The 15909-nt window shown below is 41.8% G+C and overlaps 1 protein-coding gene across 2 annotated transcripts; it reads right to left on the bottom strand.

Moving 5' to 3' along the window:
* Window positions 1-577: 577 nt before the first annotated feature.
* Window positions 578-13861, bottom strand: ZDHHC4 (zinc finger, DHHC-type containing 4). Of its 2 annotated transcripts, XM_012638928.1 has the most exons (8): window positions 13835-13861; window positions 13127-13299; window positions 12474-12598; window positions 11657-11730; window positions 11069-11247; window positions 9042-9167; window positions 6890-7134; window positions 578-943 (listed from the first exon to the last, which is right to left on the bottom strand). In XM_012638928.1, the coding sequence occupies exons 3-8, from the start codon at window positions 12588-12590 to the stop codon at window positions 653-655; spliced, it is 1032 nt and encodes a 343-aa protein (XP_012494382.1). In that variant the 5' UTR covers window positions 12591-12598; window positions 13127-13299; window positions 13835-13861; the 3' UTR covers window positions 578-652. The 2 variants fall into 2 exon arrangements, with proteins under 2 accessions (XP_012494382.1, XP_012494383.1); XM_012638929.1 differs by lacking the exons at window positions 13127-13299; window positions 13835-13861 and having other exon boundaries at window positions 11657-11708; window positions 12474-12530.
* Window positions 13862-15909: the final 2048 nt, after the last annotated feature.

Here is a 15909-nt window from a genome sequence, read left to right as displayed (position 1 = left end):
GCACTTTATGTGGCCTGTTTTCCTGCATTCATTGCTCTACTCTGCACTAGTTTTGGATTTTTTTAAACAGGGCAGTAAAGACTTGAATATGGCCAGCAGAGGCCAGTGGAGGACAGGCAGCTGGCCACAAATACAGAAATGTGCCTCCTCTAAAAGGCCTATCTATGCTGGCTCCAAGGCAAGCCTTTGGGAGGACTTTGGGTGTGGTTACTGAGATGAAAATTCCCTGCAGAGGGGACAGAGAATAGGGACAGGCATAAAAGAAAGTGTGGCCAGGCCCAAGGCCAAGAAATTGAGTCACTGAGACTCTGCTGCACATGAAGAGACATGGCCATAAGGCCCCTCCTGTCCAGGACCCCAGAGTTTAGAGTGAGAGACCAAGGTTTCAGTGTCACCTGGAACCTCTGAGAAGTCATCTCTTGATCCCCTTGACACCAGGACTTCAGAGATGCTTGGGTCGAACAGAGGGAAAGCAAGGGGGCTATCTACCACAGCACCCGGCACAGATTAGGCCCTTTCCCTTCCTTACCCACTGAAAGTTGATTTACAAACACAAAGCAAAAACCAAAACAAACAATGCTTAGAAAATAAGTATCCAGATGTATAAATAAATGTATAGTATATTTAAAAGGCAGTAACACTCTTTCCATTCTTATTTCTTCTTTCTCTCATAATGTAGAAAGGCAGGTAGAAAGATCTCTCGAAGGTTGTTCCAAAGGCCATGGGAGTGAATGTTCTGGTAAGCTTGGGGCGTGGCTGATGGTACCCTGGCCACAAGGGGGCAATGCTGGCACCGGGTCCAGTTACCCCTGTACCACTCATTAGTCGTCTGGTTGGTGGCAGCCAGGTATAGAGCAAAGCACAGGTAGCCACAGAGGAGGAAGCTCAGGACCACAACAAACCCCAGCATGAAGACAATCCTTGGAAAGCTCAGGAACAGGTACTGGGGACAAAGAAGCAGCAGTACATTAGGCAGCTGGACTGTGACATCCGTAAGAGTAAGCACCTGCCAACCCTGGTCCTGTCCATACACACAGAGCTGCCTCCTCAGCTCACCTACCTGTGTCCAAGTATGACCCACTGAACATAAATCAGAACCATAAATGGCATTGACAAATAGCCCAGAAGTAACACCAGTATGTACAGGACTTCACTATGGGATAGTGTTCACGTTGAGGGAAAAGGGAAAAGTTACTCAGGAAATGGGGCTATGCCAGCTAGCTATTTATAAAACAAACAAATAGACCTTAGTTCATTCATCAAAATAAGATCCCAATGGATTTTAAAATCCAGATCAATGTCTCTCTTAAAACAATACAACCACAAAAATACATACAAGGACATTCATTGTAGCCTTGATTTAACAGCCCCTCTTCCCAAAAGAAGTAAGTTAAATGTCCATCCTTAAGAGTAAAATAAACTCTGGAATGGTCACACTATGGGATCATAGGGAGCCAGCGCCGTTAAAAATGATGTCAAGGCCAGGCGCGGTGGCTCACACCTATAATCCTAGCACTCTGGGAGGCCGAGGCGGGTGGATTGTTTGAGCTCAGGAGTTCGAGACCAGCCTGAGCAAGAGCGAGACCCCGTCTCTACTAAAAATACAAAGAAATTAGCTGGACAACTAAAAATATACAGAAAAATTAGCCGGGCATGGTGGCGTGTGCCTGTAGTCCCAGCTACTTGGGAGGCTGAGGCAAAAGGATCGCTTGAGCCCAGGAGTTTGAGGTTGCTGTGAGCTAGGCTGACGCCACGGCACTCTAGCCTGGGCAACAGAGTGAGACTCTGTCTCAAAAACAAAAAAAAAATAAATAGTCTTGAATACAAAAACAAAACCATATACACAGATTACCTATTGCAAAGGGGGAAAAGTACTTTACCAATGGAGACAGCTGGTGGTCACCACCTTAACTAATGGATCAAATTTGGTATCACTAACACTATAGACCACCTGATGAGATACAATATGAAATATACATCACTACCTAGGAAGTATTTTTGCCAAAAATATTTAACCTAAATCTAATCAGGCCTCTAGAACTAACTTCCAGTTTATTCTAATATAAAGGAACAGAGAAAAATTAGATGGCATAATTAGGAAACAGACAAATCTATAACATGGGACATTCTAAAAGATAACTAGGCTACAAAAAATGCCACTAAAAAAAGTAGAGGGGCCAGGCACGGTGGCTCATGCCTGTAATCCTAGCACTCTGGGAGGCCGAGGCGGGCGGATTGTTTGAGCTCAGGAGTTCGAAACCAGCCTGAGCAAGAGCGAGACCCCGTCTCTACTAAAAATAGAAAGAAATTAATTGGACAACTAAAAATATAGAGAAAAAATTAGCCAGGCATGGTGGCACATGCCTGTAGTCCCAGCTATGCAGGAGGTTGAGGCAGGAGGATCGCTTGAGCCCAGGAGTTTGAGGTTGTTGTGAGCTAGGCTGATGCCACGACACTCACTCTAGCCTGGGCAACAAAAGCGAGACTCTGTCTCAAAAAAAAAAAAAAAATGTAGAAGCATTGTTTTAAACTAACAGAGACTAAAAAGACATAACATTCAAATGCAAGGCATAACTATAAAGTAGATTCTGGTTCAGAGAGCTAAAAGAGCTACAAAAGATATATGTGGAACAATAGGGAAATTTAAATGCAATTCAGACTAGATAAAACATAGAATTACTTTTCCTAGGTAGAATAATAGAACTGTAGCTACATAGAATGCAAATATTCTTTAAAAATGCATGCACACGCAAGTATTTAGGAGTGAAGTAACATGTCTTCAACTTATTTCTAGTAATAAGAAAAATATATACACATATACAGAAAGAAAACAGATTAAAATGTTAAATTTTTAATGTAAGTGGAAGGTGTATGGGTTGTCACTTTTGTTATTCTTTTAACTCTTCTGTGTGTTTGGAAATTTTCATAATTAGAAAAAAATTAAGAATAAAAACCACTCAAGGTTAAAACAACAATGAGGTATCACTACACACCTATCAGGATGGCTGAAGTTTAAAATAGTGATAACATTAAATTCTGACAAGGATGCAAAGAAACTGGGTCCCTCACACACATTGCTGGTAGAAATGTAAAACAAAACAACTACTCTGGAAAATACTATGGTAATCCTTTTTGAAACCTAAAAGGGGGTTATCATACAACCCAAGAATTATTAATACATTGAAGACTTATTTTCATATAGAAACTTCTAAACAAAAGTTTGTAGCAGTTTTGTTCATAATAGCCAAAAACTGGACACTACCCAAATGTCCTTCAAAGGGTGAATGGGTTAAACAAACTGGTATATCCATACCATGGAATGCTTCACAGCAGTGAGCTACTGATACATGCAACTTGGATGATCTCAAGGAAATTATGCTGAGTGAAAAAAAGCCAATCTCAAAAGGACACATACTATATGCTTCTTATTTATGAAACATTTGTGAAGTAACATAATTACAGAGATGGAGATCCAGTTAGTGGTGACCAGGTGTTAGGGATGCAGGTGAGGAGATGGGTGTGGCCATAAAGGGGTAACAGGAGAGTGTCTTGTGGTGCCGGTACAGTTGAGCATCTTTTTCTTTTTTTTCACAAGACAGCCTCCATTGAACAGCTGAGCATTTTGATGGTAGTGGTGGTTGTGCAAGGTTGTCCATGTGACAAGACTGCACAGAGTTACACACACATACACACAAGTGCACACATAACTGGTGAAATCTGAATCAGCTGCACGGATCATGCCATTGTCACTTTCTTGATTTTAGTATCGTACTGGGGTTGGCATGGGAGGAGGGGGGTTAGGAATGCATATTATTTCTTTGTAACCTCCTGTAAATCTATAATGACAATTATTTCAGGAGTTAAAAAAACGATAGTGGCTTTAGAATTAAACTGTGTATATGTATGTTTTTTCATGTTAAGAAAATATTCTTCAATTCCTATTTTTTGAGTGTTTTTATCATGAATGGGTGTTGGATTTTGTGAAAGGCTTCTTTTCAGCATCTAGAAAAATAACCATGTCATCATTCCTTACATTTAATAATATGGTGGATAATATTAAATAATTTCCTAATCTTGCAATTCTGGAATACATCCCACTTGTTTGTGGCACATTACTTTCTTTGAAACAAAAGGACCAAAAACATTCAAGAAAAATTAGATAATAACCTAAAAAACCCTGCTCATATGCTATTTCCCATAAATTAAGTAGAAATCTTTAGTGATCAAATGAGTTTTTTCAAAGAATGGCTTCAACCCTTACATTATAGTAAATTAATTTTCACAAGGGTGCCAAAATAATTCAAGGGGAAAGAATAGTCTTTTCGACAGACAAATGGAGCTGGGACAACTGGATGTCCACATATATTAAAGTGGGAACCCTATCATATACCATTTATAAAACTTAACTCAAAATGGATAAAACACCTAAATGTAAGAGCTAAAACCTAAGACTCTTAGAAGAAAGTATAGGGTGTAAATCTTTATGACCTTGGATTAGGCAACAGTTTCTTAAATATGACACTAAAGCATAAGCAACAAAAGAAAAAAATAGATGAATTTATCAAAATTAAAAATTCTTGGCCGGGCGCGGTGGCTCACGCCTGTAATCCTAGCACTCTGGGAGGCCGAGGCGGGCGGATTGTTTGAGCTCAGGAGTTCGAGACCAGCCTGAGCAAGAGCGAGACCCCGTCTCTACTAAAAATAGAAAGAAATTAATCAGACAACTAAGAAACTATATAGAAAAAATTAGCCGGGCATGGTGGCGCATGCCTGTAGTCCCAGCTACTCGGGAGGCTTAGGCAGTAGGATCGCTTGAGCCCAGGAGTTTGAGGTTGCTGTGAGCTAGGCTAACACCACGGCACTCACTCTAGCCAGGGCAACAGAGTGAGACTCTGTCTCAAAAAAAAAAAAAAAAAATTCTTGTGTTGCAAAGAAAACTACCAAAAAAGTGAAAAGACAATCTACAGAATAGGAGAAAATATTTGCAAATCATATAGTTGAAAGGGTCTAGTGTCCAGAATAGACAAGGAACTCTTACAACACAATTTTTTAAATGGGCAAAGGTTTTGAATAGACATTCCTCCGAAGAAGATATACAAATGGCCAATAAGCATATGAAAAGATACTCAACATCATTAGTCATTAGGGAAATACAAATCAAACCATAATGAGATACCATTTCATATCATTAAGATAGCTATAATCAAAAAGACAGGTAATAAAAAGGGTTGGCAAAGATGTGGAGAAATTGGAACCTTCATATATCGTTGGGGGGAAAGTAAAATGGCACAGACACTTTGGAAGACAGTCTGGCAGTTCCTCAAATGATTACAAATAGAGTCACCAAATGACCCAGCAATTCCAATTCTAGGTACATACTCAAGAGAAATGAAAATGTATGTCCATACAAAAACTTGTACACGAATGTTCACATTATTCAAAAATAGTCAAAAAGTGGAAACACCCAAATGTCTATCAATTGATGAACGAATAAATAAAATGTGGTATGCCCACACACTGGAATGCTATTTGGCCAAAGGAAGGAATGAAGTATGGATTCACACTGCAACACAGATAAACCCTGAAAACATGCTACAAGAAAGAAGCCAGTGGAAAAGGCTGCACGTCATATGATTCCACTTATATGAAATGTCTAGAAAAGGCAAATCCATACAGACAGAAAGTAGATTAGTGGTTGCCAGGGTCTGGGGAGGAAGGAATGGGGAATATTTCTTTTGGGGTAATGAAATTTTGGGGCTGAGGCAGGAGTATCGCTTGAGCCCAGGAGTTTGAGGTTGCTGTGAGCTAGGCTGATGCCACAGCACTGTAGCCCAGGCAACAGAGCGAGACTCTGTCTCAATCAATCAATCAATCAATCAATGAAAGGGTGAATTTTATGGTATGTGAATTTTACATCAATTAAAAAAATTTTTTTTTTCAATTTTAAGTTTTTTGTAGAGATGTTGCCCAGGCTGGTCTTGAACTCCTGGTCTCAAGCAATCCTCCACCTCAGCCTCCCAAAGTGCTGGGATTATAGATGTGAGCCACCACACCCATGCCTGACCAATAATGTCTTTTATATCCTTTCTTTTTGCTCTGAGGGATCATACATAATACATAGTTATCATGTCTCTCTGGTCTTTTTTTTTTTTTTTTGAGACAGAGTCTCACTCTTTTTGCCTGGGCTAGAGTGCCGTGGCATCAGCCTAGCTCACAGCAACCTCAAACTCCTGGGCTCAAGCAAGCCTTCTGCCTCAGCCTCCCGAGTAGCTGGGACTCCAGGCATGCACCACTATGCCCGGCTAATTTTTTCTATATATTTTTAGTTGTCTAGCCAATTACTTTCTATTTTTTTAGTAGAGACGGGGTCTCGTTCTTGCTCAGGATGGTCTCAAACTCCTGAGCTCAAACAATCCACCTGTCTCGGCCTCCCAGAGTGCGAGAATTACAGGCATGAGCCACCGCACCCAGCCTGGTCTTTTTTTTTTTTTTTGAGACAGGGTCTCACTCTTTTGCCCTGGCGAGGGTGGTGTCATCATAGCTCACTGCAACCTCAAACTCCTGGGCTAAAGCAATTCTCCTGCCTCAGCCTCCAGAGTAACTGGGACTACAGGTGCACACCATCACCCAGCTAATTTTTCTGTTTTTTGTAGAGATGAGGTCTCACTCTTGCTGAGGCTGGTCTCAACTCCTGAGCTCAAGCGATTCTCCCACCTCGGCCTCCCAGAGTGCTGGGATTACAGTTGTGAACCGCCGTGTGCCTAGCTATGAATTGTATAGCAATTTTTTAAAGACTGGAATGGCTTCATGTTTTTACTGGGCAAATAAATGTTCTTTTTCCAGTTCTTAAACCTGCAGTCGGAAACCTACAGCCCACAGCATAATTTACCTGAACAAGAAAGACTGTGTCCATAACCTGGAAGTGTCCGAGGTCATCAATGTAAGCCTCCTCGTACAGATCCGACACCACCACCAAGTGGACCAGAAACGCTATGCACACAATGGCCAGGGTGACAGCTGACGCAGTCAACGTCAAGAGGTAGATGAGAAAGTACCTGATGTTCCAGGCCCCGATGCAGTTGTTCACCCAAACACAGTGATGGTCAAAACGGTGCACACACCGGTTACACACACCTGCAAAGAAATGAGGACGGTGCTGGGTTGGTCCTTGATAAGATGATGACACCGTGCACAACTACTGAGATTTTTACAAACTGACCACTGACGCTATGAGTGGGGAATGGCAGCTGCTGACACCAGACTTTCAGAACTACAGTGCCCAAAATAGCAGCCACTAACTAAATGTGGGTACTGAGCACTTGAAATACGGCTATAAGAAAAATTTGAAAGAACACCTGGTAAATATTGACAGACTCACAGCTGGTTTTCAATTTCTATAATATTTCTTTGAATTCAGTGTGAATAATACTGAACAGAGACAAGAATTAGTGAAATTGCTTAACTTGGACAGAGTTTTAAAACTGATATTTCTGCTTTCAAGTCAAGTCAATTCTTCTGATAAAGATGAACCATTATGTCAATGTAGATGTGGATAGTAAAGGAAAATGATTTTTTTTTTTTGGCACTCAATTCAGTTATTGGAAAACTTTTAAGACTGTCTGGATATAACTTGGATATGCGAGTCTTCTTTTCCAGCTGCAAATTTTATAAAATCTAGGCTGGCACAGTGGCTCACACCTATAATCCTAGCACTTTGGGAAGCCAAAACAGGAGGATCACCTGAGGGCAGGAGTTGGAGACCAGCCTGGGCAACATAGTGAGACCTTGTCTCTACAGAAAATAAAAAAAATTAGCCAGGCGTGGTAGCACACGCCTGTAGTTCCAGCTGAGGCAGGAGGATTGCTTAAGCCCAGGAGTTTGAGATTGCAGCGAGCTATGATGACGCCACTGCATTCTAGCCCAGGAAACAAAGCAAAATCCCGTTTCGAAAAAAAAAAATTTATGAAATCTAAATATAGATCGAGTATTTCCAATGAAAATTTAGCATTCAAATCAAGATGTGCTGTAAATGTAAAGTACGTACCAGATTTCAAAGACTTAGTATGAAAAAGAGAATATAAACTATTAATATCTCATGGATAATTTTTTACACTGATTACATTTTAAAATGATATTTTGGTACATTGGATTAAATAAAATAGCGATTAAAATTAATTGTTTCTTTTCACTTTTGTAATGTTACTACCAGAAAATTTAAAATTACGTAGTGGCTCACGTTATATATTTGTTAGACAGCACTTGTCTAGAATCTTGGGCACTCCCCAGAAGACCAAGCTTTACCAGGACTGAAATCTACAAACACAACATTCCACAGAAACATCTTTTAGTCAGCATGCCCCGCCACGTGGCAAAGGGAGAGCTGTTATGCTCAGGCTGAGGGTTGTCCACCATATAAGAACACAAGACTGAGCCAGGCATGGGAGCTTGCACTTGTAATCCTAGCTATTTGTGAGGCTGAGGCAGGAGGATCACTTGAGGCCAGGAGTGCGAGACCAGCCTGTCTCTTAAAAAAAACAAAAACAGGCCGGGCGCGGTGGCTCATGCCTATAATCCTAGCACTCTGGGAGGCCGAGGCGGGCGGATTGTTTGAGCTCAGGAGTTCGAAACCAGCCTGACCAAGAGCGAGACCCTGTCTCTACTAAAATTAGAAAGAAATTAATTGGACAACTAAAAATATAGAAAAAATTAGCCGGGCATGGTGGTGCATGCCTGTAGTCCCAGCTACTCGGGAGGCTGAGGCAGGAGGATCGCTTGAGCCCAGGAGTTTGAGGTTGCTGTGAGCTAGGCTGACGCCACGGCACTCTAGCCCAGGCAAAAAGAGTGAGACTCTGTCTCAAAAAAAAAAAAAGAAAAAACAAAAACAAAAAAAAACCACAGAACTAACTGGCCTCTAGAATAGTGGCCATGACATGTCTAAGGATCAACTGGCTCTGCTCTTAGACTCAGGAAACTTCCCTTACAAACAAAACCCACACGTGCACTGTGTGGTGTGCCGCTGGAGCCACAAGAGCCATACTTACTACAGTGCTTAGATCGAGCTGGTTTTCTTAAATCACAAGTAGAGCACTTCATGTTCTTTGGAAACATCACTTCATCAAATTCATAAACTTGAAGAAATAATAATTCATTTGCTTTTGTTATAATGGCTGAAAAAAGTAAGGACATATATCAGTTTCAAACAATATGGTGGACTGGGTGTTCACAAAACCTATCCCTGATACGACACAACTAAAATTGCTATATTTAACATTTAAAGCAAGTCATTTTATATAATTGCTTTATTGAGATATAATTCACAGACCCAATTCACTCATTTGAAGTGTACAATTCAATGGTTTTTAGTATATTCAGAGTTGTGCAACTACCATCACAATCAATTTTAGAACATTTTCATCTCCCCAAAAAGAAATCTGTTAGCAGTCACTCCCCATTTCTCTCTAATGCCCCCAGGCCCTGGAAACCACTAATCTATCTTCTATCTCTGTGGATTTGCCTTTTCTGGACATTTCATTTAAATGGGATCATATAATATGTGGTCTTTTGTGTCTGGCTTCCCGCACTCAGCATAATGTTTTCAAGGTTCATCCATGTTGTGGCATGAATCTATACTTCATTCCTTTTTATGGTTGAATAATATTCCATTGAATGGATATAACACATTTTATTTATCCATTCATCAGCTGATAAACATTTGGTGCTTCAAGGACAGAAAAATTTAAAAGGATGGAAAAAAATACCAGATACCAATCAAAAGAAAGACCTTGTAATATTATAATATTAAATTCAGATAAAAAAGACTGGAAAGCAAAGACACTGACAGTGATAAAGAGGCTTCCTACACAGTCAGGCCTCTGTATCCCAAGATCTGCATCTGCAGATTCAACCAACTGCAGACAGAAAATATTTAAACAAAACAAAACAAAAAATAATACAATTAAAAATAATACAAATAAAAATACAGTGTAACAACTATTCATATGGCATTTACGTTGTATTAGGTATTATAAGTAACCTAGAGATGATTTAAAGTATATGAGAGTTGACAGCACAACAAAGTGACTATAATCAACAGTAAGGTAGGGTATACTTGAAAATAACTAAAAGAGTGGAATTGGAATGTTCCTAATGAAAAGAAATGATAAATGTCTGAGGAGACAGATATTCCAAGTACCCTTATTTGATTAATTCACATTGTATGACTGTATCAAAACATCACATATACCCTATAAAGATATGCAACAGTTATGTATCCACAATAACTAAAAATTTTAAAACATTTTTTAAATGTATATGGGAGGATGTACATAGATGACATGAAAATACTATGCCACTTTATATCAGGGACCTCAGCATCCACAGATTTTTATATCCTTGAGGGGTCCTAGAAACAATCCTCCAAAGATACTGAGGGATAACTATATTTTGCAAAAGGATTTAATTTACCAGGAAGAGATAATACTAATTCTAAACTTGAATGTATTTAATAAGAATACATATATATGTAAATAGTTTCAGAATATGTAAAGAAAAATTGACTAACTACAAGGAGCACTCTGGCAAGTCTACCATTAGAATGAGATTTAAAAAAAATCCAGCTCTCACTAATTGATAAAACAAAAAATTAGCATGGATATAAAAGATCTGAACATAATTTATTAACCTGAGGTAATGGACTTACATGATTCGCTATACCCAAGAACTAGAAAACACCCACTCTCTTTCAGGACACACGGATCATCATTTACAAGAAATGACCACATGCCTCAGCATAATGCAAGTATGAATAAAATTTTAAAAGGACAGTATCATATACAATCTCTACATATAACACAATTAAGTGAAAGTATCAAAAACTAAAAAAAAAAGTATATTGGAAAATTTTAAACAGTTCTAAATAACCCATGGATCAAGGAAGAAAACTGAAAGATAATGAAAACACTACATATCAAATATTTTGCGTTAGGGGACCACGCCTTGTTTGCAGCACTATCGATTATATAAGACAGTGGAGCCGTCGTCAGTTTATATACTAAGAGACGCAACTTACCAGGATTGGTTATGCAAGTTAAAGTGAAGAAAAACAGGTTTACAATCAGCAGCAAATAAGGAAGAAGAAGGTAATACAAGGAGAACTCCAGCTCTTGGCAGTAGCCAAATATTTCCCAAGTGTATTCACCATAAACCATCCCTTGCAAGACCAGGTGCAAGATAATGAAGGTGTGGTTTCTGAAAGAAAATAGGCACATGGCTCGTTCATAGGGACTTCTCCATAAAGAACTCATACAATACTAAGAAAAACAGCCAAAGGTCAACTACTTCCTTTGGGCTTGAGAAAATAATAAGAATTAAATAAGAAACCATGTAAAGTATCTCGCACATATTTTACAGAAATACACGTCAATATCTTCCCACTCTTTACATATCTCTGTTTAAAAGTAGACATGTCAAAACCCCAGATACAAAAGGCAAATTAACTATGAGTAGAGGCTCCGAACCCAGGACTCTCGATCCTTTCCAGTACCCTTTCCCTCACCATGCTGGAAAGCACAAGTAGCTTCCTGAAGCTAGAGGGTGGCAACAATCAATAATCAAAAACAGAAAAGAGGGTGACATTTAAACTCTGAAATATAAATACCTTGAATGGAAGAAGTAATGAAGCAATCTCCGCATGGCTCTCTGAAGACATTCTGGAATTATATAGGAAAATATCTGAAACAAAAAGACTCAATTTCATTTCTCATTCCTCCCACTCCCAAACACATTAGATGCTCCACATACAGCCAGCAATATGAGTGACACTAAGTTTTTTTTCTGCATATAAGCAAAGAACTGATTTTAGACAGAATAGAGGAAGACTTCCTCCTAATGGCCTTCCTTTGATGCCTACTTCTCCATTTCCATTCTGACCCTAATGAAGGCACCTGTCAGGATCTTCAGGGAAAGAGAGGTGAGCAGAGGGGATGGTCCCCTGCCCAGGTTCAATCCCAGGTTCCACAGTCCACCCCCAGATCACTGGCCATTAGCCCAGTTCCCTCCCAAGTCAACCCTTCCCATAGGCTGCTTGCCCCAGTTTTGCTCGCTTTGATCCCTGAAGGAGAGTGGACAGCCCGATGATGAGCTTTCTGCCCATGCATCCCCCAATTCCACTCATCAAGCTTCCCCCCTACCCGCTGTGGACCCTGCTCACATCCATGCCCAATTACAGGCATCAAATCCAGAGGAAAACAGCCAAACTTGAGAATGCTACCCCAAAGCAACATCACAAGATTACCTTTAGCAGTAACAACAACAGAGATAGAGACTTTGGAATATACCACGATTGCCATAAATGAAAGAATAAATGAACCAATGAAGTTAAATGGCACCGCTTTTTTTGTCTCATTGGGAGACTGGTGAGTCTCCTAGACTAGCACAGTATTCAAAATCCAGTGGTATCCCAGGATCATTGTTACCTGTGCTCCTCTCCTGACCAGGCCTTTCAAGCGATGGGTTTTTGAGCAGATGCAGATCACAACACCACCAATCAGCACCAAAGCCAGGTAGAACAAGAATAGAACCAGAAAGTCCATCCTGGGGGCTACAAAGGAACAAAAAGAGTTGACTATCTGCTACTGAGGAATTTATTTCGTGGCACATATGCTCAGACATCAACTCTCAAAATGGCTCCCAAAGCAGAATCCATCAGTCCTCAAGCACACACCACAGAGCCCTACTGCTCCTCAGTGAGGCCTCCCAGATGGAAGCTCCCTCCTTCAAGATGAAGTTTTTGAATCTAACACTGTGGGGTCTGCCTTTGGGACATCTCCTACCTGCAAGTCCAAAATAAAGTGAGGAAGAAAAGGCATCCATCATCCTTCCCCCCAGCAAGAAATCATTCTTTTACTTCCTTAAATATTCACATAGATATAGATACAGAATGTACCCAAAAGACTCTGCCGATGATACCACCCAAACAAGCTTCAGTCAGGGGCAGTCAGGAGTTCTGAACTCAGGATCAGGCATCCTGTCCTAAGAAGCATCCCTCCAGCACAGTGGGCACAACCATCACGGATCACCCTCGGGGGCCAGAGTTAACACACAGTGTTAAGATACTGGAACTGGTTACTTTTTGCCTCAGCAGATAGGATTCTGGGCTGGAATTCCCACAAAGGAGGTTCAGTGTCCCCACTCTACATATTTCTCTTGGTTAGATAATTTTCAGCCGGCAGCTCTGGCATTCCTCCTCCCAACATTCACAGAGAATTCAAACAGCAGCTCCTCTTGGGCAGCAGTGTGCGCCTGGCAAAACAGGTAGCACCCAAAGCTGGAGACATGGGTCCTCCAGGAGGCTGGATCTGGCTGCAGAGACAGATCAATTCGACACTAACGTATTAAGACAGAGTAGGAGTCAGCAGTGAATACACTGTGGAAAATGATTTGGAATTAGAGGATACTGAGCCCCTGCAGTGTGAACAGGTATTAAGACTTTGGGAGAAACAACTAATTGGTAGCCGGTAGCCTTGGGTCTATCCGTATCCCTGAGGCGCCCACGCTGGAGACCAGACAGAGGACCTCCCCAAGGTTACTTCCCATCCGAGGCTCCCGGCGGATGGGTCTGGCCAGAGCTTTTCCAGGGGGCTGGACTCGGGGTAGAGGGATGCAGGGGGCAGGAGGCTCAGAGGAGACACCTGGGGCGCCCGGGCTTCGGGTGGCGGGAAGGCAGGACTGCAGCCCCGCCCCACACGCACAAGGGGGAAAGGAGGGCCAGACCAGGAGACGGGCGGCCCTGGGCAGCGGGGGGTGGCATCAGAAAGCTCCGCGGAGGCGGCCTTACCGCCACCCTCAGCCCACAGGCAGCCGGACTGATCCGGCACCTCCCGGGTGCCCCGGAGACTTCCTGCGAGCCCGTGACGTCAGCTTGGTGCTGCTTCCAGGCCGACTTCCGGCGGAAGTGCGCCCTAGCGGCCGCGGGTTGCAGGGCTTGCTGCTGGCTGTATGTGCGCTCGGGGGCGCTCCTCGCAGCCAGCCTTGGCGACCCCAGGCTGTGGTCCGGAGTGACCTGTGGAAATTGGGATTTTAGAGCACTGTCGTCGGACGACTTACAAGAGGACCGTCCTGGGCCTGTTGCGGGCGAGAATGCCGGTGCTATGGAACAGACCGAGCCGCCTGCGGCCTGGGCAGAGCCCAGCGTGGCCCCGCTCACAGCCGAGCGGGGGACCCGGGTGGTCCAGGTCAGTCACACTTAGGGGGCTCATCTACTGCGTCTTCGTGGTGGACTGAGTTTGCTTTCAGTCAGCCACACCGTTGGGATCTGTCTGAACCGTTTCAGCAATCTTACACAGCAGAAGCTGGTAGAAGTCACAGTATGTGCCCATCACAGTCAGATTGGGGTCCACCCGTGTCCTTGTTCCTGATGTCTCCTTACAGCCCTGAACATCCTCCCCCTGGGTACAGTGACAAGTGCTTAACGACAAACCTTGAGGATAATAGGGAAGACTGTTTGATGGTAGGCAGACGTGGGGCGAGAAGAGCTACTTCCAAACATAGCATTGAGAAAGGCCCCCGTGGGGTGTTCCTTTGCTCTGAATCCTCTGAGGTCGAGTCTATTCTTGATGCCTCTGAAAACCTGAGCCAGGCCTATCCTCCCTTTGAGGGTAAATGTCTGATCTCCAAACACTGGCTTTCAAGCTCTTCTCTTTTCCTGTCTGTCTTTGCCACCTACCCCAGCTTCTTGATTCCTTTTCTTTTTCCTTTTAAAAACAATTCCTTACCAAGCAGGACACCTTCTCTTGTATACATTGTATCTAAGGCCTTCATGAACTTGTGGACACAGAATTGAAAAAACAAAAAAAAATCTGAATATATGATGTGACCAGGGCAGGGCAGGCTGTGGTCGAGGATGGAGCCCCATCATACATCCACAGCGGGCTACATTTGATCCGTGTCTCCAACTGACTCAAAACCTGCTGGTTGATACTGAGCTAGTGGTTAGATATTTTGAATTACCTTTTTTGCTCATAAATGTGGAACTTTATTTTTATCCCCTTTCATTTTTCTCCAGATGCTTTCAATTCAGATCAACTTTGAGTCTTGGTTTGAGCACCTATTGTATTTTGTGCTGGATTACCTTTCTTTAATATTTAACAGATTTAGGCAAGTAATTCAATATTATGTTCTCCTGGTAAGAGTCAAACTATACAAAATAAAACTCTCCCTTGATCACCACCCTTCCCAAAGCCCAGTCCCTTGAGGGAATTAATCATTCTTATTTAGTATGTATCCTCCAGAATCTGCACAGCTCCAAAGCGGCTATGCAGATAACCAAACAGGTAAAGTGATAAAGTGGAACAGGTATCTTTTGTTCTAAGCACAAGTGGCTATTTATACAGACCAAAGGATTGTTAACTTGAACCCAAGTATACAGAATTCCAGTGTTCAAAGAGCATTTGAAAATACAGATTTTTATAACATAAATTCCTGATGCTTTAAAATACTGACAACCTGGATGGAACTGGAGACCATTCTCAGTGAAGTATCACAAGAATGGAAAAACCAACACCACATATACTCAATACTAAATTGGAACTAATCGATCAACACTTATGTGCACATTTGGAAGTAAAATTCGAGGAAAATCAAGTAGGTGGGAGGGGGGAGGAGGAGATAGGTAAATTCACACCTAATGGGTACAGTGCACACTAACTGGGTGAAGGGCATACTTACAACTTTGACTCAAACTGTACAAAAGCAAATTATGTAACAAAAACATGTGTACCCCCGTAATATTCTGCAAAAAAAATCATCAGCTAATTCAAGATTTTAAGACACCGTTCAAGCTAAGCACAACACACCTGCAGGACAGTTTAACCCAAGAGCCACCTGTTTGCAAACTCTAATCTAACTGTTTTG

Source organism: Propithecus coquereli, unplaced genomic scaffold (genome assembly GCF_000956105.1).
Source record: "Propithecus coquereli isolate 6110/MARCELLA unplaced genomic scaffold, Pcoq_1.0 Scaffold137, whole genome shotgun sequence".
In the NCBI taxonomy this organism is placed as follows: domain Eukaryota; kingdom Metazoa; phylum Chordata; class Mammalia; order Primates; family Indriidae; genus Propithecus; species Propithecus coquereli.
This window is presented reverse-complemented; position numbering and strand designations above follow the sequence as displayed.

What these genes read in the sequence shown, in the direction of transcription:
- ZDHHC4 (XM_012638928.1), bottom strand. Translation starts at nt 12,590, where the DNA reads ATGGACTTTCTGGTTCTATTCTTGTTCTACCTGGCTTTGGTGCTGATT. An exon ending in AACTTGCATAACCAATCCTG is followed by an intron (nt 9,168 to 11,068) that starts GTAAGTTGCGTC and finishes TACTTTTTTCAG; the next exon opens with CCATTATAACAAAAGCAAAT. An exon ending in AGCTCGATCTAAGCACTGTA is followed by an intron (nt 7,135 to 9,041) that starts GTAAGTATGGCT and finishes ATTTCTTTGCAG; the next exon opens with GTGTGTGTAACCGGTGTGTG.